This window comes from Felis catus, chromosome C1 (genome assembly GCF_018350175.1).
Source record: "Felis catus isolate Fca126 chromosome C1, F.catus_Fca126_mat1.0, whole genome shotgun sequence".
Lineage (NCBI taxonomy): Eukaryota > Metazoa > Chordata > Mammalia > Carnivora > Felidae > Felis > Felis catus.
In genome coordinates, this window is record NC_058375.1 from 186,604,248 (window position 1) to 186,626,695 (window position 22,448).

At 42.2% G+C, this 22,448-nt stretch overlaps 1 protein-coding gene across 6 annotated transcripts in view; it reads left to right on the forward strand.

Annotated features, from left to right (window-relative positions):
* AOX1 (aldehyde oxidase 1) overlaps nucleotides 1–22,448 on the forward strand; it is a 100,266-nt gene that overhangs the window by 2,208 nt on the left and 75,610 nt on the right. The window contains exons 1-7 of one of the 6 annotated variants that reach the window (XM_045033202.1): nucleotides 5,554–5,645; nucleotides 8,609–8,747; nucleotides 11,795–11,852; nucleotides 13,346–13,442; nucleotides 14,744–14,852; nucleotides 16,669–16,795; nucleotides 20,077–20,138. In XM_045033202.1, coding sequence (XP_044889137.1) covers nucleotides 8,706–8,747; nucleotides 11,795–11,852; nucleotides 13,346–13,442; nucleotides 14,744–14,852; nucleotides 16,669–16,795; nucleotides 20,077–20,138 — 495 coding nt within the window. In that variant the 5' untranslated portion in view covers nucleotides 5,554–5,645; nucleotides 8,609–8,705. 6 annotated transcript variants of the gene reach the window in all.

The window sequence follows — 22,448 nt, forward strand, 5'->3', positions numbered from 1 at the left end:
CTGACAGCCTTTTGCTCTCCTTTCGGGGTTTGGGTGAGGCTGGAATGTTTTGGAACCCTCTGTGTTGTTGACCATGTATGAATGCAGTCACTGCTGCCCATAAAGAAAGGGGGCTGACCAAGACCTTCACCCTGAGTGACCCAGACACTCCTGAGTTGGTTAGGATAACTTGTGTGGATCAATTTACTGACATGGTAAGAGTGGTGAGGAGAGGTCCCTGTTGTAATCACCACTTTCACGGACTTCCAGGTTCTTAGGATGGATTTGGTAAACATGACAAAAGCACAGGGCAGGTTCATGTTTTCCAATAAAAATTCTTACTCTGCCTTCACTTGCTACTACCTATATGCTCCAAAGCAACTGCAGAGTGAGTGAACCTCTTCAAATGATGGCTTGTTTTAGACCTCAAAGAAAATCAGACTCAATTGAGCCAGTGCTAGTAGCAAATGGACATGGTAGCTTATTTCTTGAAACATTTTATCAAAAAGAAGTTGATACGGTATTTTAATTACCTTAATAACCAAATTAGGTTAAATGGATATCTGATCTGGTCAGTTATTCAGAAAGTATTTGTTAAGCAAACTAATAAAAATAATTTAACTTAAAATATCAAGTCACTTGGCACTCTTTGATATGCCTTGTAATGACACACTAATGACACAGTTTCATTTTCCATCTGTTGAAATATGTCTAGAACTATCCTCAGGGACTATTCCTATATGGAAATGCTTACTGCAACCCTAAATGGGGCTCTAGTATAAAATTAGATTGCAATTACAGGGCTTCTGAATAAGACATATCTTATCCCAAACATAAGAAGTTTATAAGGATAAAAAGATTTATGTCTCAAGGATCGAAAGAAACAAGAAAACTATATAATTTTGATAATAAAATGGACATCAACTTGTTCTTTTTTTAAAAGTTTATTTATTTATCTTGAAAGAGAGAGAGAGAGAGAAAGCAGGAGAGGGAAAGAGAGAGAAAAAGAAAACGCCAATCAGGCTCCACGCCCAGTGCAGAGCCTGGCATGGGGCTTGATCTCACAATCATAAGATCATGACCTGAGCAGAAATCAAGAATCAGATATTCAACTGACTGAGCCACCCAGGTGCCCATGACTTCTTCTTTAAAAAAAACAAACAAAAAAAACCAAACAAACAAAAAAAACAATTCTTCTTCTTCTGTGGTGCCTGGATGGCTCAGTCAGTTGAGCATCTGACTTTGGCTCAGGTCGTGATCTCATGGTTCATGAGTTTGATTGGGCTCTCTGCTGCCAGTGCAGACCTCTGTCCCCCCTCTTCCTCTGCCCCCCTCCCAATTGTGCATACGCTCTCTCTCTCTCTCCATCTCAAAAATAAATTAAAAAAAGAAACCTTAAATTTTTTTCTTCTGAATTACAAGTTTTTTATATAACAGCATTTTATTAATTACTTTCCTTCTTTTGATCTTTTTTGGATTCCTAAAGATGATCCTTCAACATTTATACCTTAGTCTATCCATGTGTCTTAATCCTATGTTGTTCTTAGAAAATGAAAGAATACATGATTGACCTTAAAATTTTCAAACCAGAGGCGCCTGGGTGGCGCAGTCGGTTAAGCGTCCAACTTCAGCCAGGTCACGATCTCGCGGTCCGTGAGTTCGAGCCCCACGTCAGGCTCTGGGCTGATGGCTCGGAGCCTGGAGCCTGTTTCGATTCTGTGTCTCCCTCTCTCTCTGCCCCTCCCCCGTTCATGCTCTGTCTCTCTCTGTCCCAAAAATAAATAAACGTTGAAAAAAAAAATTTAAAAAAAAAATTTTCAAACCAGAGCAAAATGTAGGTTGGCACCCAATTGTCAAGGATAATTTTAGTATCTTTCAGTTATTCTCTGTGGTTTAGGTCACTGCGTTATTATGTTTTAGGATGCAAATTTGCACCAAAAATATAAGGAAGCTTAGAATCAAAAATTCTTCTTTTCATTTGGATTATACTGAAGATCTACAGCATCATGATTTTAAAACATGGTAGGGTTCTCATTACCATGGAACAACTGAAGAAAATGCTCATGCTTTGTTCTCTAGAAATCTGCTGACTCCTAAAATCATCCACCCCAAAACTCTCAGGATTGGATCTCCAAAGCCAAAGGTTTGGTTGTAATAACCAGCTTGCCTGAAAAATACATGGTTTATAACATTTGCCAATCTCCATGGTGTAAGTATGCCCACCTTGGCCAACTCCAAGCCACCAACGATGAAGTCTCTGAACATGGGATTGGAAGAGATGTCTGTATTTGGCTCTTGTGATCTCCAGCACTGCAAGCCTTACCACAATTTTCAGGTTCCTGCCACTCCCATATGGCCTGTTTAGATGAGGCTTAGGGATATAAACCATCCAAAGCCTCCAGGTGGTCCTCATCTGCCATGAGCCATGCTAGTGGTATAGTGTCTTCTTCTCGAAAACCATACGGAGTAAAACGGTGATCTCAAATCACCTTGATTTGGTTTGGTGTCTAATAGATGAAATCAGCACCACATTCCTTTTGCCATTTCAGAGGAACACAAAAATACTGGGTTTTTTTCAGCTATTTCTTCGCTACTTTACCTTGCACTTTCCTAAGGAAATTCCGGGTTATGCCAGAGAAGGTGTTCAGTCCCTATGAGGTTTGAAACACAAATAAACAAACTAAATCACTTGTGATCTGTGTGCTAGATGGTAAACTCTGTGTTTATTAATAGTAATTTTGTGCTGGAAGAATTAGCGTACATGACTGTTTATGTGTGTTGAGACCAGATTGGAAGAAGAGAAGGCTGGCAGTGGAAAGGAAAAGCCTCTTTCCAAAGAAAAGTCTCTCAGTCAGTGTCTCTTATTCTAAGAGAAGTCTGTGTGTATACATATATTTTTAAATGTCTGAATTTACCCAATAATCTAGTTTGCCTAGAACCCAACCCACACAGACTCATTGTGCCAGACATAACAGCAAAAATAGGGTTACTGGTATATTTTTCCATCAGTAAAATAGGAGGACACATTTGTCACAGATGCAAATTAATTTTAAAAGTATTACATTTCATAGATTGTGTGGGCAAAGCCTCTGAAAACACTTGGGTAAGCCTCTGACTCTTGATTTCGGCTCAGGTCGTGATCTCCTGGTCTGTGAGATGGAGTCCCGTGTCAAGCTCTGTGCTGACAGCGTGGAGCCTGCGTGGGATTCTCTCTCTGCTCTTCCCCTTCTTGCATGCATGTGCATTCTCTCTCTCACACTCAAAATAAAATAAACTTAAAAAAAAAAGAAATTGAATTTTTATAAAATAAGGCTGATCATTTAAGTAGTACTTAATTAACTTGAAGAATTGGGGTTGGGGAGAAAGTATTTACAAAAATAGCACATTTTATAGGATAGCAGTTTTCAAACATAGGATTAATATTGTAATGTCCTTAAAATTTGACAGTTTTTAGTATCTATCATAAAACTTAATCCATGTTATTAATTTACATAAATATCTTAAAATTTAATTATTGACTATCTAATTTTAAAGTGTTATCACAGTGAGAGTTACACAGAACTGTAAAGTATGATCTTTTTAACCAGTGGCCCATAAATGGTGAAGTGCCCTTTCAGTGATAAAAGCACATAATAATTATTATCTTTGGGCAAAACTGCAATTTCTTGTTACTTAGAAACCTACCGGGGCTATTGCTTAATTGTGGGTTCAATAAAAGTTTGTCAGACGAGAAATACCGTGTGGCAGGTCTACACTCCCTGTGCTCCACCTTGCTCCTTTTGACCCATGGGGCCAAGGATGTCTTACTTCTTCTGGACCAAAAGCTTATGACAGAACAGTCTTGTGCCAGATTACAAAAACACTGGGCAAATGGAGCTGAGTGAATAGTAGTAGGGAGGGACTTGATTTCTGTTCAGTGTCTTGAACCTGAAGACAATCACATATGTTCAAGTGTTAGAAATGGGAGAGGTCAAAAAGAGGGCTGGGACAGGAGGGCTGGGATATCTATGTTGTTTCTTTTTCTTTTTTTAAGTTTTATTTATTTATTTTGAAAGAGAGAGAGAGCATGAGCAGGGGAGGGGCAGAGAGAGAGGAGAGTGAGAATCCCAAGCAGGCTGTATGCTGACAGAGCGAAATCCTAAGTGGACTCATGAACTGTGAGATAATGACCTGAACCAAAATCAAGAGTTGAATGCTTACCTGACTGAGCCAGCTACATGCCATGTTGTTTCTTTTAAGAAAAAGTCTTTAAATCCTCTGCACAATGGTGTGAAATGGCCAAATTCCTCACACTATCAGAACACGTGGAACCACAGGATGAGTTTTCTGGAAGCAGATGTTGAGACAGAGTATGGGGAGCAGGATGTTTTCAGGGATCGACACCTGGCACAGGAAGGCTGAAGAAGCAGAACTGGGCAGAAGGAGAAGTCGAGCAAGACCCCCAAGGCATCAGGAACCCAGCAGGAGCCTTGGAGCAAGCACTATCTCCACCAACCGGTCCCGCTTAGGCTGTAAGAGACAGGCCTGTGTACCCCCACTGTACCCCATGGCACTCAGTCACTGCGGGGCTGCCTCCATCCCCCCAACCCCCTGCAAGACCTTGAGGAAAGAGGCTCTCTGCCCCTGAGGCAGACCCTGAGGGAGTTCCCTTCTTTTGCTAGATAGGATGCTGCCCCATTCATAGAGTGTTGCATAAAGCCAATTAGATCTTTACATTTACTGGGTTGAATTTTTATTTTTTAACAGTATCATGTGTCATATACTTAATATAAAGTATCTTAAACATAAACATAATATAAAGTATACTTAAAGTGTCTTAAACTTCCTTTTCATTATTTTTGCTGGTTTGTTCAGGGACAACCAGCTGGTTCTTTTTTTTAATGTTTATTTATTTATTTTTGAGAAAGAGAGACAGAGAGGCCAGGGGAGGGGCAGAGAGAGAAGGAGACACAGAAACCTAAGCAGGCTTTGAGATGTCAGCACAGAGCCCCAGGCAGGGCTCACACACACAGACTGTGAGATCATGACCTGAACCAAAGTTGGACGTTCAACCCACTGAACCACCCAAGCACCCCTCCATTTCTTCTCTTAATTTTGAAGTTCTACTTTACCATGAGTTTACTTTTCCATTTACTCACTTTCATAAACAGACACATATTTCTCTACCACTATTTGAAAACAAGATACCAAATATTTCCCCCATGAAAAATTACTCTCCTGGCCTCCTGCTCCAACTGTCCCCATATTTCCACCCTTTGCCCTAGTGAAATTACTTCAGTGGCTTCTACTTTCCCCTCTCCCCAGCAACCCCCCAACCCTTAAGCTGTTGAGGCTGTTGTGTATTTTAGTTTACACCATTAATTGAATTTCTTTCACTATATGACTCTTTCTAGCATTTATATTACGCTTCCCTAAAAGCCTGCCCTAAGCTCTTAGATTTCCTCTCCTCTTTACCCTTCTTATCTGAGCTACTTTACTGTTTGATCCTTTTCCTCAGATAGGGTGGTCTTTATCCAGGCAGGAAGAGGGTATTTTGCTCCACTTACATGGTCCCCATTGCCCTTCTTCCCTCTCAGAAACCTGAAGCTGTGAGTCTCCTGTCTTCTCTGTGACAGACAGAAGTTTGATGCCAGGAAGCAGGTGCTCACCAGAAACAGAATTTTCAGGTGCCTTGATCTAGAGATGGGAGCTGGGGGTGGGTGGGGGGGTGGGGGGAAGGACCTCGTAGTCAAAACAGTTGAGAATAGAGGGTCTGGAATATAGATGTTTAATGACCAAGCCAGGAGTCCTGAAAGTGCCCCATTATCAGTCTGCTTGACTGTGTTCTACCTTTGGGTTTTAAAGAGCTCACCACAGAAGGCAGTGCCCTAGGGACACTGAAGCCATGGCCAGTACTTTTCCATTTACATCTGTGACCAGGATTTGTTGCATTTTTTTTTCCCAGAAATAGGTTTGTTTGGATTGTTGGGGAGGGTGGTGTCACTGAGAATATTAATTCTTCCATTGGGTTACAGGGATTTTTTGATGTAACTCTTAAGTGTATTTTTATAACAAACCTCAAGCACATGAGTCAGTATATGTCAGGTTTCTTTCACTTACCAGAATAATCCATTTAAACGTGAAGACATTTAGCCTTCCCTTTTCATTAAAGGAAAACAAGAAGGAAAAAAACTGTGGTGGCTTTTTTCCCTTTGTCTTGAATAAGATCTGAGGATTAGAAAACCTTGGCAAAGACTTCATGCTACCTTCATACTTGTGGGCAACCTTTTGTTCACTCTGCAGTGAGTCATTTTTCTGATGAGCTCCCCAGAGCCCTTGGGCTTTCTGAGAGAAAACCAGAGGACTTCAGGCCTCACCCCCAGCCCTCTGGGCTAAGCAGTAACCTTTTTGTTTGTTTATGCTTTACAAGATTTCATTCAAACAAAAGTTTCCCTGGCTGAAACAAGTTTGAAAAATACCTCTCTGAAGCCATTCAAGGTCAGATTTCAGTTTCCCAGCAATTAATGTATTTGGTTCTATAATCCAAATTACTTTTCTATCTTCTGAGTCTAATACCATAATCACACTTTAGTACTCTAAAACTGTTCCTCTATGTTAAACACTTGTATTTTATGTTGATTCTGAAGGATTTATTCCTCTAAGTATTTTGAAACCCCATGATCCTTGCTTTTCGTTGAGAGAGTCTGTGCTCCTGTAAATGGGAATTGCGAATTCTCGGTGTTCACTAATTTCCCTCTTTTAGGGGCAGAGTGAGGTGGTGAATGGACTGTGGATCCTGAAAAACAATCCCTTCCCTTAAACGGAAAGGCCTCAGTCTCTACTTTTTCTCTCCCCAGGCTGCCTCTCCTCCATTCCCTCACAGAATCAGCTCCTCCTCATCTGTCAGGACTAGATGTCCCCTCCTCAGGCCTTCCTTTATCCCCCTCCCCAAATCAAAGCTAATTCCCATGTTTCTTGCTTCTCACAATGATAAATATTTAGTGATATGTCAGTACCTACTGGGTGAGTGAATGAATGGATTACTAATGCCTCCCTCCTTCACTAAAAAGTGTCTTAGGTCATCAATCAAGCATACATTAGCCCCTGCAATAAACAAGTTGTCATTCATGCTGAGCACTGTGGGAGATACAACCAGCTATTCTAACTAAGAGCTTACTACCTAATTGGGAAAGTGAGATATAAACATTGAATAGACAACCAACTATTAGTGGCAGTTAAGAGATTAGTTTCCTGGTTCCTGGTGTATTAAGTGAAAGGCAAAGAAGCAGTTGGTTGGATCTGAGTTGCTTTTGGAATTAACAGAAAGAAGAGAAAGGATTTCAAGTCTATTTTTTGATGGTAGATAAAGATGGAGAGAGGGAGGGCAATCTCAACAGGATAGGAATAGGGTTGCTATGATTGCAGACATGGAAGAGCCTTCTTCAGCCACTTAACAAATACTTACTGGGCATTTACTCTATGGCAATTTACTCATTCTAGGCCTGAGGATACAGTGGTGCATTGAAAGTAATATTTGTAACCTCATGGAGATGAAGTTCTAGTGGGGAAAGCAAATAGAAAGGTGAACAAGTATCCATATCGGGTAGTAACAAGTGCAATGGAGAGAATGAATCAGTGGGGTAGAAAAGAGAGTGCCAGAGGTGCTGCTGCAGACTGAGTGATCAGGGAAGAGCTCAAACCCAAATAACAAGAAGGCATCAGCTATGCCAATGTCTAAGAGAAGAGAGGTTGAGGCTGAATGAATAACACACTCCAAGGTCTTAGGACAGGAAAGACTTCCACACGCTCAAGAAGCAGGGAAAGGCCAATGCACCAGGGATTACAAACAAGGGAGAAAGGGGATGAAGATGCACTTGGGGAGGTGAGCAGGTCCGGTCCTGTCCCATGGGGCCTCCGTGGAAAGCATATGGGGTTTTGCTAAGTGCTGTGGGAGGCCATAACCACCTTTGGAAGGTTTTGAGTAGAGCAATGCCACGTTTAAGCAGAAGAAGGATGATGAGAGGAGTAGTTTGGCTGGAGCATGAGACTTTTTTGAAGAGTAAAAGAGTCTCAGGTCAGAAACAAAGACAGACTATGAAGGGCTTTGCACCGTGGGCTAAGGAGTTAGGACCTTGTGTTCCAGGTCTCAGACAGCTACTGAGGGTATTTTTAGCAGGAGTGACATGACCAAAAAGACTGATCTGAAGGTCATACCTAATTCACAGCATGATCCCCAACATCTCTTCTCATGACCGTGTTGTGGGTTTATTCAACAGCTTTTTAACACATGTGAAACACCTGCATACGCATCCAAACACGTGTGGAGACACTCATCTCCACAGGTGTAGGAAGACAGATATGCCTGGAACCTTGGCATTAGAATTGTAAAGAGGGGCAACTGGGTGGCTCAGTTGGTTAAGCATCCAACTCCAACTCAGGTCATGATCTCATGGTTCATGGGTTTGAGCCCCACATCGGGCTCTGTGCTGACAGCTAAGAGCCTGGAGTCTGCTTCGGATTCTGTGTCTCCCTCTCTCTCTGCCTCTCTCCCACTTGTACTTGCTCTGACTCTCTCTCAAAAATAAATAAGCTTAAAAAAAAGAAGAAGAATTGTAAACAAAATTGGAAACTTCTAACTCCATTTGATTAGGAGTATTTCTGGACTAACTCTGTGGTGGACAGGATCATGAAGCCACATGTGAACCGAGTGGGAAAGAGGATCTTCCTCAGTTAACCAAGTCAAGAGGATGCTAGGTCTTTGCCATCTCTTGCCTGAGCCCTGTCACAAGGTAAGGTCATCTTAACACAGAGAGTTGACTCTAACAATGGTGTGCCAAGCCTCCATGCACTTGTGAAGGAAGCTTTGGGGAGCAGAGAGGTCTTGCCTTCTCTCTTGAAACCAGTCCACTTGAGCAGCTACCTGCTTTACCCATATGTGAGGCCAAGTCTGGGCATTACACTACCTGAAAGAATAAGAACTGCTTGATTTTATCCCCTAATATCTAACTGGAGATGTTCAGAAAGATCAAAAATGATATTTTTCTTTTTATTAAAGAATCTATCTATACACTTAAGGTTACTTAAGCCAGGAGATCCTGGTTTTGGTTTGTGCTTTGCCACTTGAGTTTCTATGTGACCCTGAGCTACTGATCTCACATATCTGGGTCTCATTTTATTCACCTGCAAAGTGATTGCCTTGACTATGTCACCCTTTTCCAGTGAAGCAATCCTGTGGATGGGGAGGAAGTAAGGAGAGTATAGAGGAGCTGAGTGGTTGTGGCACCTCACACCTCCACTTTAGGACACAGAGTAGACTTATCCATATGATTTCCTATGAGGACACTTCTGAGTCAAATAAGAAAAAAGTTGGAAAAGTGCAAGCTCTCAGAAAGCCCACTTGTAGCTCTCTTTGAGAAGAAGGAAATCTGTCCAGAATATATTCCCGGGGCTGAGACAGTGTGCAGAGTAGGTTTAAGTTTAGATGGTTGCTTATGGTCTTCACACTACAGCCCTCCAACTTACAAGAAAGCAAGAACAGGGGTGGGTTGTGCATGGAGTGAGCTTCAAAGCCAGGATTGGTGGGAAGCAGAGTAAGAGAGGCTGGGCCACACAGGTGCCCTAGACTTAAAAGGCCACAAAGCAAGGGAGTCTCCACCCCCTGCCCTGCTCTCTGGGGCTCTGAGCTGCCTGCTCTTGCACGGAGAGGGATTTCTGTTGCTTAGTGCTATATTTTCATTTCTCTGGCGCCAAAGAACATCTGCATCTAGAGTTATAAGGTGAAACTTATTTACAGGTGCAATGTCTTGCCCACCGAAATCAGATGACTTGGTTTTCTTTGTGAATGGGAGGAAGGTAAGTGTTGGGTGATACTACTGTGGCTTGCAGAGACTACTAGCTTGAGGGGAATTCTTGTCCAGTCAGGGACAAGAAGCCAGGGGTGAAGAACCCATACTAATTTGGCCTCTTCCCCACTCAGCCAAGACTCGGCTTCTGAGAATATGGGGAGGTGGTAAAGCGTTAGGGTTAATCACATATGCCTTGGCATCAAGCAGTCTTGTTCCAATCCAGCTCTTGCATTTACTGTATGTCTTTATGCAAGTTACTTCACCTCCCTGAGCCTCAGACTACCTAGTCCTAGAATCTACTTCCTAAAAAGATTGAAAGAGAAATGCTCCTTTTATTGACTAGGAACCCCCTTTTCCCTTATAAAGCACTTAGCACTGGGCCTGATATACTGGAAGCACTGTATCTAGTAACATATCTTGATCCTCAAACTCAGGATGACCAGAAATAGAGCTTCCTTTGTTTTTATCAACTTAATTTTTCTGTTGAGACTCCATTAATCAGAATTAGTCGAAATGTAATTGCAGTCAATTTTCAATCCATCCCCTCTTTCCCAGGTTGTAACTAAGTTCTAGGGGGAACATATGTGACAAGAAGAGGGGCTCTTCCAGTGTCACTTTCTCCTAGCATCCCCTCTTTGGTTCTCACCACTTGTCCACACAGGCCACTGGCTGACCCTCAGTGCCCTCTGCCAGGCCCAGTCTGCTCATGAGCCTCAGTCTCTCCCTCAAAGGAACCATTATGTAGTTCCCAAGGCATATGGCTTCTTTGGCATCTTTCCACCTCCTGTAAGGCCCCTTGGCTACCCGATCCCACAAACCTAACTGGGATTTTTCCATGTCCACCCTCCCACCCCAAGAAAGGAATAGAACAGAGAGCATCTAAGTTCTCATCATGTCCCTTGTAACTCTGTCTCCTGTCTCCAGTCTCCACAGCCAGCAGCCACCATACATTCTTCCAAACCTGCTTTCCAGACCTGAGTCCTAACTCATTTGTTCCACTGGCCTAGACTTTGGAGGCTTCTTCCTCTATTTTCTGTTCCAAGCCCCTTCTGAGTCACGAGCCCAGAGTTATTCTTTGGGATCTACAGAAATTCATATTTTTCTTCTGGGGAGAAAGGAAGAACCTAATATGAATAGCTCACTGTTTCTTCCTTTCCTCTGGTGCAACAGAATGGCTAAGGTGTTTGCAGGAAACACAAAGGTGAAGTCAAAGGAAATATTACAAAATGAGCAAATGGGAAAGAAGCACCAGAGATGATCCCTCCAGGCTTCTGAGTGATAATCCCCCACTTGTCAAGGAAAGGGAGGTAGGAATTCTAGTGTTCCACCAGAGGCACCCTGGGTCCTGAGCTTGGACAACAAGTCTCACCATCAGCCTCTCTGCCTGAAGGGACTAGCACACTCAGAGATCCCTTGAAGATGACAGCAACTCTCCCCACCTCCCCTTTCTGCTACCAACTCTTGAGATCCCTCATGTTATCAAATGTAGTCCCTGCTGGAGGTGTTTCAGAGGTGCCAGATGAGAAACCCTTCCTATCCAGACTTCTTCCTTCTAGGACCCTTCATTGTAAACACACACACACACACACACACACACACACACACACACACACACCATCCAAGTCTCTCCCCAATTTAAAATATTCCAAGAGTAAAAAAGACTGAGTTGGAAATTCCACAAAAACAAATGGTGGAGCAAAACATGAAGAATACAGCTCCCAGGGGTGGCTTACCCAGGGGTGGCTCCCCACTCTAATCACATATAAAAACATTGTTGTGCCACTTTCTTGGTGAGTCTCCAGCTCTGTAATGTATGTGAAATTCGTTTGCCTTTACAACAACAACAACAACAACAACAACAAAAAACAACAACAAAAAAGGCAATGAAAGTATTATGCCCTGGTCCCTAAATCATTAGCAGGCCATTGCAGACATTCCACTGGGTCACCAATTTGATCCCCATAATAATCTCTTTTCTGTTTCCAATGCAGGTGATAGAGAGGAATGCGGACCCAGAAGTCACTCTGCTGAACTTTCTACGAAAGAACTGGACCCTTTTGATCAAAGTCTGGGCAGTGTCTATGTTTGCCTTAAAACTCTAGGCCTGCTGTGATTGTGAAAACTAATCTACCCTCTCCATCCCCAGTCAGCCCCACTGGTCCTTCTCTCTTTGCTTTTGGCAATGGTTTTAAGGATATTAAGTTAATTGGGCTATTTGGAGAGGATGAAGTTTCCCCAGAGCTTCTTATATCTCGATTTAATAGCAATGAAATGGAAGCTAAGCTCTTTACTTCAGCACTAATTATTCTTTTAAGGGCTTTCCAAATTCCCAGGAGGGTGGTTATATAATAGAGGTATGTGTTGCATGTACCATGCCCTGGAGGGAAACCACATTCTCCAGATTCAGGAAGAGCATGTGTCATAGGAAAGGATTGCCTTTCCCTATATCCATTTTCTTATGGCAGATGTTCCCTACCATTTTATATTCTGAAATTTAGATCTTCATAATGACAACCATTTCCATTGGTAGGTCTAATATATCTCTCAGAGAAACCAAAAAGTAAATAAAAAAATGGAAGAAATTATAAATTGGTGGAGTCAACCCATGGACAAGTTTTGTTTAAAAGCCCACATGGTTTTTAATTAGTTGTCGATGTTTGAAAATGAGGAAATCTCATATTTTAGAAAATCAACACTTCTCAGTTTCTCATGAAAAATGAACAAATAGTCATTCGTGTGTGGGTAGCAGTCTAGCCGACTGGAGTAGGGACTGTCTAGAAAGGGGTACAAGCTCTCCAGTTACACTCCAGCTTATTCCACTCATTGACATGTCCTCTCTGATAAACATCTGAGGTTATGACTTAATTTAGGTGAACAAGCCCTATGGCTTAAAAAAAAAAAAAAAAAGTCAGTGATTCTGAAATCTTTGTAGCCAGTCTAGCGAATTATATCCAATCTCATAAACTGGGTGGAAATGGACCACAATTAGGGAGAAGGATGACTAAATAGAGAGGCACAGAGACTGAGCCTGGATTTGAGCTTGGACTCAGAACAAGGGAGAGCAGAGGGACACTCCAGGTGGGATCTGAAGGTAAGGATGGGAGTTTTCTTCAAAGGCTCACTCATTTATTTTCAAATGCAATACAAATGGACAAAACTAGCAATTCATTGAACTGCTAAAAATAAGATCTTCTCTTCCAGTTACATGATTGGAACCCAGAATACCTATGATGAAATAGGACTTTTCAAAGGAATTTTACAGCCATCATCCTACAAGATGTATATGATAAGCCTATGAATATAAAGTAACTATTACTTTTCCCTCTTTGCAAGTGAGAAAATGGGCAGGAAAAGGTTAATATGTTCAGTATCACACAGCTAATAAGATCTAGAGTGGCCTGAGAGCTGGAGGCAGGGGAATGACTTCTCAGACCTGTCCCTCACCCCCCAAAGACCTGCCTCACTAGCAACACCTGAGGGAGGTGGCTAAAATGGGGGTAACATATCCATGTGGCATCTTTTCCTTGACCACCCCCTTCTAGTACGCCTCACAGGAACCAAGTATGCCTGTGGAAGAGGAGGCTGCGGTGCCTGTACTGTGATGGTGTCCAAGCATGACCCAGTGTCTGCAAAGATAAGGTATCCTACCCAGAAGCTCAGAGGCCAGAAGTGGCCTTTGTTTCTTTGCCAGGCTTGTATTCTCATCCCAGAGCAGAAGATCCCTAAGATCTCGTGATTCTAACCCTTTCTAGATCTTCAACCCCTCTGAAAATCTGATAAAAGCTCTGAGCCCCCTACTCAGAAGGTACATAAACTAATTATATTTTGCACACACTTTCAGGAAGATTACAGACATCCTAAGGCCCATCTATGCATCCCAGGTTAAGAAACCCCAATTTAGGCAAATCATTCATTTTACAGATAAAGAAACTGAAGCTTAAAGAGATGAAGTGACTTGTTCAAAGTCCTACAAGGTTGTGGATCAAGGACTTGAACCCACATTTTCTGGCTCTGAAGATAATGCCTCTTCTGCTGGGCTGGACCAACCCTGCAGAGCAGAAACCTGGCTCATGGTTGCATCCTTTAATTAAGAGCTGGATTCCAGGATTTGGGCTGCTCCCAGATCCACTAGCCCCCAAAAATCAAGAAATGGTCTCAGAACACACTCCATTCCACTGTTGAATGAACTTATCCAAAGAGTTTTAAATTAACAAGCAAAAGAAAAAAAAATCTCAAATGTAGACATAAAAGACATAAGTATGCCTTTAATTTGTTATGGGGTCAATAGCCTAATGAATACTAGTTGAGGTCCAATTATACTCCTGGTAACTTGAATGCACTCCCATTGTGTCCAGGGCCAAGTAAATCTGTTCTGGACTTAGAAAGTTTTTCTGAGGGGCACCTGGGTGGCTTAGTCAGTTGAGTGTCTGACTCTTGATTTTGGCTCAGGTTATGATTTCATGGTTATGGGATCGAGCCCTAAGAAGAGCATGGAACCTGCTTGGGATTCCCTCTCTCTCTTTCTCTCTCTGCTTTTCGCTATCACTCTCTCTCTCTCTCTCTCTCTCTCTCTCTCTCTCTCTCTCTCTTTCTCTCTCTCCTTCCCTCTCTCCCTCTCTCTCTTTCTCTCTCTCCTTCCCTCTCTCCCTCTCTCTCTTTCAAAATAAATAAATGTTAAAAAGTTTTTTTTAATTTTTCTGAAGTTCAGAATGCCCAAGTTCCCTCTAAGAATCCCCAATTCTTACAGATAGTACAGGGTCAGCAGAGAGGATTCTAAACTCATCCTCCCTGTCTCCCCTTCAGTTCCCCATCCCTGAGGCTAAATGATAGGCTTGGTTTTTTGTTTTGTTTTCTTTTGTTTTTTTTGATGTCCTTCTTGCTTCCCAAAAGGGAAGAACTGTGTTACACTCCTTGATTTTCCTTTTATTCCTCATATGAAGACACTTCTCCATTACTGCATGTCTGGTGCCCATCTGCTCTCTGTATGGGGCTGCTGTCACCACTGTAGAAGGTATTGGAAGTATCAACACCAGGCTTCACCCTGTGCAGGTAAGAGCACGTTGTAATTTTCTCATTCTTAACTTTTTCTTTTTAACCAACACAGTGTTGACTGTGCTGCCTGGAGCTTCTAGGTTGTGATCAGGTAAGTAGAAGCTTTGGATGCATATTGATCAAGATAATAACATCTAAGTGATTTAAAGAAAGCTGGAAATCCATCCACATTTTATTAGATGATCATCTTTTTTCTTACTTTTTCCACTTGAATGATAAGCAGGATTATCAAAACATTGATTAATAACTATGTGACTATAGGCTGGAATAAATATTGTACAAAAGATATTATTCATAGGCTAAAATGTCAGAGGCAAACAAGATAAAACTCAGGATTATTCCCTGTGGCATAGGAGGTCTTAGGAGTAAAATTAGAACCAAGGCTGACTATACCAGACCACAAACACAATCATTTTTTTAAGTTTGTTTATTTATTTTGAGAGAGAGTAAGAGCACATAGGGGAGGGGCAGAAAGAGAGGGAGAGAGAGAATCCCAAGCAGACTTGTGTCCCAATCCTGACAGGAGCTTAATCCAAATGAACCATGAGATCATGACCTGAGCTGAAATCAAGAGTTGAACACTTAACCAACTGAGACACCCAGGTGCCCCTCTCCAAATTTTACTTGAAGCTGGGACACAGAGGCTGGTTTTAAATTTTTTTTTCAACCTTTTTTATTTATTTTTGGGACAGAGAGAGACAGAGCATGAACAGGGGAGGGGCAGAGAGAGAGGGAGACACAGAATCGGAAACAGGCTCCAGGCTCTGAGCCATCAGCGGAGAGCCCGACGCGGGGCTTGAACTCACGGACTGCGAGATCGTGACCTGGCTGAAGTCAGACGCTTAACCGACTGCGCCACCCAGGCGCCCCACAGAGGCTGGTTTTAAGAGAACTGTCACATGCATTGGCAGAAAACACACTGACTCCTCTGTCATTGTCACAAAGAATGGAGACAAAGAATTGGAAAATCATAGGTCCAGATCCACCAATACTACAAGTCCTTCCAGGCAGGAGGAGCCCAGAGGGTCTCTGGGTTTCAAAACATGAGAATCAATTCCAGGAAAGGTCAACAAAGGCAAAGGACCCAGCAGAATTTACTAGACTATCTAGGGAGATCAGAGAGGATTACACTCTGAAATCTAGATCAGGGCTTCCCAAATTTTAATGTGTAAAGAATCATCTGGGAACTTGTTAAAAATACAGATTCTGAGTCAGGAAGTTTGGAGCAGAGGCCTGAGGTTTTGCACTTCCTGCAAGCTCCCAGGTGGAACAAACACCACTGGTCCATAGGCTACACTTTAAATAGCAAGCATCTAGGACACAGACCAAAACCTTGTATCTTTAAAAGTAGAACTCCTTTTGAGCCAACACAAAAGAACTTAAAGAAGTAAAGTGAGGTCAACAGTAAATAGTCTCCAAAGTAATCAAAAAGAGGCCGCTCCATGGTCAGAATTAAGCTGGGCAAAATGTAGAGGTGTTCAAGAAAATTGTTTTTGAAACGTAAACATACTTTCCTTGTAATTACTGATTTCTGGAGAATTCTCACTCTAGGAATGGAAGCTGCACACTGCTAATTCCCAGTTAGAAGTATCTGAGCATCTGAGCTTGAGAGATGATTGTGACGATAGAATATGGCTTCCGAGTCACTTCCACCAGAGCAGCATAGGAAAGGGGACGCTGGCCATATCTCGGCAAGAGGAGGAGTGCACTGCTTAGGGACTGGTTTTGACCGTGATAAGAGAGGTACCAGGTGTGGACCTCGGTGAGGGGTGCTGACAGCAGAAAGCCTGTGACCATGCATGTGTCCTTCTAGGAGAGGATCGCCAGGAGCCACGGCACCCAGTGCGGATTCTGCACCCCTGGGATGGTGATGTCCATGTACACACTGCTTAGGAACCACCTACAGCCTTCAGAGGAGCAGCTCATGGAAGCCCTGGGGGGTAGGTCTGACATGGAAAAAACCCACCACCTGCCTCAGGCCAGGTGGGAAACATGCCCCAGGCTCTTCCAGCCCTCTCACAAGTCATCCCAGCCCTGCTCAGGGAACCCCCTGGTTGTTTCTAAAGTAGCTACAACTCACCCAGGAGCAGGGAAGAATGGCAGAGCACTTGTTGGAGAGGCCTGCATGGAACACACTGTGTGTGGATCACACACCCGTATAGAGAACACACCTCAGTTCTCTATCCAGTGACTTATTTGTCTGCCTTCATTAGGGCTGCCAAAACAAAGTACCACCAACTAGGTGCATTAAAACAACAGGAATTTATTCTTTCAAAGTTCTAGAGGCTACAAGTCTGAAAACAAGGTGTCAGCAGGATTGTGCTCCCTCTGAAAGCTCTAGGGGAAGGTTCTTCCTTGCCTCTTCTTTGCTTCTGGTGTTTGACAGCCATCCTGGTATTCCTTGACTTACGGATGCATCACAGTCTAGTCCCTGCCTCTGTCTTCTCATGGCCTTCTCCCCTGTGTGTCTGTGTCCAAATTTTCTTTTATAATGACCCCTGTCACTAGATTAGGATGCATCTTTATATATATATATATATATATATATATATATATATATATATATATATATATATGAAATTTATTGTCAGATTGGTTTCCATACAAAACCCAGTGCTTATCCCAACAGGTGCCCTCCTCAATACCCATCACCCACTTTCCCCTCCCTCCCACCCCCCATCAACCCTCATTTTATTCTCAGTTTTTAAGAGTCTCATGGTTTGCCTCCTTCCCTCTCTGTAACTTTTTCCCTCTCCCCCTCCCCCATGGTCTTCTGTTAAGTTTCTCAGGATCCACTAAGAGTGAAAACATACGGTATCTATCTTTCTATGCCTGACTTATTTCACTTAGCATAACACTCTCCAGTTCCATCCACAGTGCTACAAATGGCCAGATTTCATTCTTTCTCATTGCCAAGCAGTATTCCATTGTATATATAAACCACAATTTCTTTATCCATTCGTCAGTTGATGGACACTTAGGCTCTTTCCATAAATTGGCTCTATGCATCAGCACTCCTGTATCACTTGGGTAAATTCCTAGCAGTGCTATTGCTAAGTCATAGGGTAGATCTATTTTTAATTTTTTGAGGAACCTCCACACTGTTTTCCAGAGCGGCTACACCAGTTTGCATTCCCACCAACAGTGCAAGAGGGTTCCCGTTTCTCCACATCCTTTCCAGCATCTATAGTCTCCTGATTTGTTCATTTTAGCCACTCTGACTGGCATGAGGTGGTATCTGAGTGTGGTTTTGATTTGTATTTCCCTGATGAGGAGTGACGTTGAACATCTTTTCATGTGCCTGTTGGCCATCCGGATGTCTTCTTTAGAGAAGCGTCTATTCATGTTTTCTGCCCATTTCTTCCCTGGATTATTTGTTTTTTGGGTGTGGAGTTTGGTGAGTTCTTTATAGATTTTGGATACTAGCCCTTTGTCTGATATGTCATTTGCAAATATCTTTTCCCATTCTATTGGTTGCCTTTTAGTTTTGTTGATTGTTTCCTTTGCAATGCAGAAGTTTTTTATCTTGATGCAGTCCCAATAGTTCATTTTTGCTTTTAAATCCCTTGCCTTTGGAGATGTGTCAAGTAAGAAATTTCTGCAGCTGAGGTCAGAGAGGTTTTTTCCTGCTTTCTCCTCTAGGGTTTTGATGTTTTCCTGTCTCACATTCAGATCCTTCATCCATTTTGAGTTTATTTTTGTGAATAGTGCAAGAAAGTGGTCTAGTTTCATTCTTCTACATGTTGCTGTCTAGTTCTCCCAGCACTATTTGTTGAAGAGACTGTCTTTTTTCCATTGAATATTCTTTCCTGCTTTGTCAAAGATTAGTTAGCCATACTTTTGTGGGTCCAATTCTGGAGTCTCTATTCCATTCCATTGGTCTATGTGTCTGTTTTGTGCCAATACCATGCTGTCTTGATGATTACAGCTCTGTAGTAGAGGCTAAAGTCTGGGATTGTGATGCCTCCCGCTTTGGTCTTCTTCAATATTACTTTGGCTATTCGGGGTCTTTTGTGGTTCCATACAAATTTTAGGAGTGCTTGTTCTAGCTTCAAGAAGAATGCTGGTGCAATTTTGATTGGGATTGCATTGAATATGTAGATTGCTTTGGGTAGTATTGACATTTTAACAATATTTATTCTTCCAATCCATGAGTACAGAATATTTTTCTGTTTCTTTGTATCTTCTTCAATTTCCTTCATAAGCTTTCTATAGTTTTCAGCATACAGGTCTTTTACATCTTTGGTTAGGTTTATTCCTAGTATTTTATGATTCTTGGTGCAGTTGTGAATGGGATAAGTTTCTTTATTTGTCTTTCTGTTGCTTTCTTACTAGTGTATAAGAATGCAACCAATTTCTGTACATTAATTTTGTATCCTGCGACTTTGCTGAATTCATGTATCAGTTCTAGCAGACTTTTGGTGGAGTCTATTGGGTTTTCCATGTTTAATGTAATGTCATCTGCAAAAAGTGAAAGCTTGACTTCATCTTTACCAATTTTGATGGGTTAGAGCGCATCCTAATCCAGTATGACCTCAATTTAACTTGAGTATATCTGCAGAGGTCCTATTTCCAAATAAGGTCACATTCACATGTTCCAGATGTTAGAACCTCAACATATCTTTTTTGGGGGACACATTTCAACCCATAATAGAGCCCTTCACATATTGAAAGGATGCTTTAGAATTTGCAATGCATTTAAGTTACTAAAGAAAAGTATATATTGATCAATAAGCATCATTTTCAGGTGTCAACAATTCCCTAAACAAGTCACCTGTTAAGTGTATAGATTCTTAGATTGATACCTGAAGGGGGAGCACAGACATACTCCCTAATCTGCCATTTGCTGGCAGTTGCTTCCTTTACTCTTCCTTTACTCTTTTTGTCCCATTATAGAAAATCATATAGTACATTAGAAATGGCCTATATTTTCTTGTTTTAGGATCCCCTGTATCTTACACAGATACATGTTGAATGAATGAATAAACTAATAGATGGATGCAAGTGAGCTCACCAGACAGACAGACGATCATCTTTAGGGCAGAGAATAAAACTAGAATTGAAGTAGTGGGAAGGTTCATATTCTAAGAAGAGAAAAAGGATTGAATAGTCTGGCAGATATTTAAACACTCTAAAAAAAAAAACCCTAAGTCAGTTTTAATTTTCAAATGAAACCAGTTAAAATAAAGCCTACTGATAAGCATGCTTCTTCTCTGATTAGGCAATCTATGCCGCTGTACTGGGTATCGGCCAATTCTTGCAAGTGGAAGGACCTTCTGTGTGGTGAGTAGGTGACATCCTACAGAGCAAGAATGACAGGGAGAGCTGGTCAAGCCTGGGAATACAGGGGTTGAGTTGTTTAGATCATCTAAGCAGACTATAAGGGAGACCAAGTGAGTTTGTTCCAACTGACTCACAAGAATTTTAGCTATTTGTTAAGGATAGGGTGAAAGTTATACCACATTTGATGTTCCACAACCCACCACAGAGGGAGGTCAGGTGATCTAACCAGGCATCCAGATATCTTCTACGAATAGTTAAACAAGGCATCAGGCAGGACATGTAGGAGGGCTCCAGCAAACCCAAAGAGACAAGCAAAGGTATGAAATTTTCTTTGGGGAGACGGTTAGTTCCAAGAGTCCAGATTGGCTAGGAAAGTGTGAGCAAGTAAAGAAGCCGAATATGTAGAGTAGAATCCAAAATTCACTCAAGTACAAGAGCACAGGAAGTTTCCTTTACAAAAGATACTTCACTGAGTATCAAGATCAAATAAGAAATCATGGGCAAAGCATGTAGCAAAGTCATGGGGGGCACTTAGTTGCTACTGTTATTGAGGATGCTGTTGAGGCAGGATGGAATTGGGCAGTACTGCCCTTATACCCAAGCAAGAGGGATTCCACATTTGGGAGGGCCCCTTGCTGGTCCTCCTCCAGCCATTCTCAGGAAGCAATGGAGCCAAGGGGACTTGTTCAGTTGGACCCTTCGCACCCTTTTCTAGACCATGCTCCAGATATGGTCTCGACCCCATTCCTCGGCCTGACACCAGTCTCTTCCTGAACCCATCTTTCTAGAGCAGATCATAACAGCCAGCACATACACCCCTAGGTCAAAGGGTAGCCAACAACTGGTTGTTTCTGGAGGGTGTGGACAGAGCTGGGGCATTCAGGCCAGGATGCTCACACAGGTGTTTGAGTCCCCTCAGTACAAAAGGGTGGGAAGAGGAGGGCAGTAGGCCAAGGCCAGAGTGTCCATTTATACTCTTGCACTAGATCCCCAAATAGTAGGGGTGGGCCTAGAAGTGGACCAGCAGGCTTGTCCCTCTTCCCAGAGCCAGGCAGGTCCCCGGTATGTGCATGTCCCAGACTTTTTTATTTCTTTAATTTAATTTATTTTTTTAATTTACATCCAAGTTAGTAAACATGTCCCAGACTTATAATGCCACATGGGGGAGCCAAAGCTGAAGAGCTGAGAAATAAATGAATGCTTACAAACCCATCAAACTGCTGGTGTAAGTGAAACACTTGTGAAATATGAATAAAGGAAGTTAAAGGAAACTGCTCTCCCTCTGGAGTATGGATGTTATTCACTTTCCCAGGCATAGACTCTGGGGATAAAGGCAAAAATGTGGTTGGACACCCACCCTGTAGCCAACTGGCTACAGGGTGTTTAATGGGTGAAAGAAACTGGGCCCCAGTGGGAATACCCAAGACTCCTCTCTACCAGGCCAAGAGAAGACTGACTATTTCTGTTGTCATTGATTCATGGCCCATTGTGGGCACTCTCAGAGCTCTAACTAAGAGAGGAAGCTCTGGTCACTGGGCCCAGCTGGTTTTGCTTCTTAGACAGAGTTAGGAAGATGGTGGCAGCCTGAGGCATTTGGGGGAGAGAACTGGGATATCTGGAAGAAAGTATTTTCCTAGATACTGAGGAAAAATTATTTAAGGTAGAAGACACAAGAGGTAAGTTTGGAGGAAGTGGGAAATGAAGGAACCAGTAAATGGAAACCTGCTTTAAAGTAAAGTCAGCAATTGTCCATTCATTCCCAGTCAGTCCCATGCAGATCCCAAAGGTATGGAAGACCTAATTCCAAAATAGTTTTTTTTTTCATATTTTTTTCTTTTCTTTTTCTTTTGTTTTAAACGTCCTTATATAAATGATAACACTCAGTATTGTTGAATCGTATATATACTAGAGAATGGATAAATCATCATTGCCCCAAAAGGCATCATATCAATTAATTCTACTACTAGGAATTCACCTATAAAAAAAATTCAGAGATGTATACATAGCTGTCCATGTAATGAACAGAAATGTTCATTATGTTATTTACAGTTATACAATGTAGGAAAAAATCTAAGTGTATAACACTTTGCTATATAATGATACAGCAAAAGATTCATAACACAAATGAATAAATAAACATATAAATGGGGGCGCCTGGGTGGCTTAGTCAGTTGAGCATCTGATTCTTGATTTCAGCTCAGGTCATGATCCCAGGGTTGTGGTATCAAGCCCCAAGTTAGGCTCCGCACTGAACATAGCGCCTGCTTAAGATCCTCTCTCTCCCTCCCTCTGCCCCTCCCCCTGCCTCAA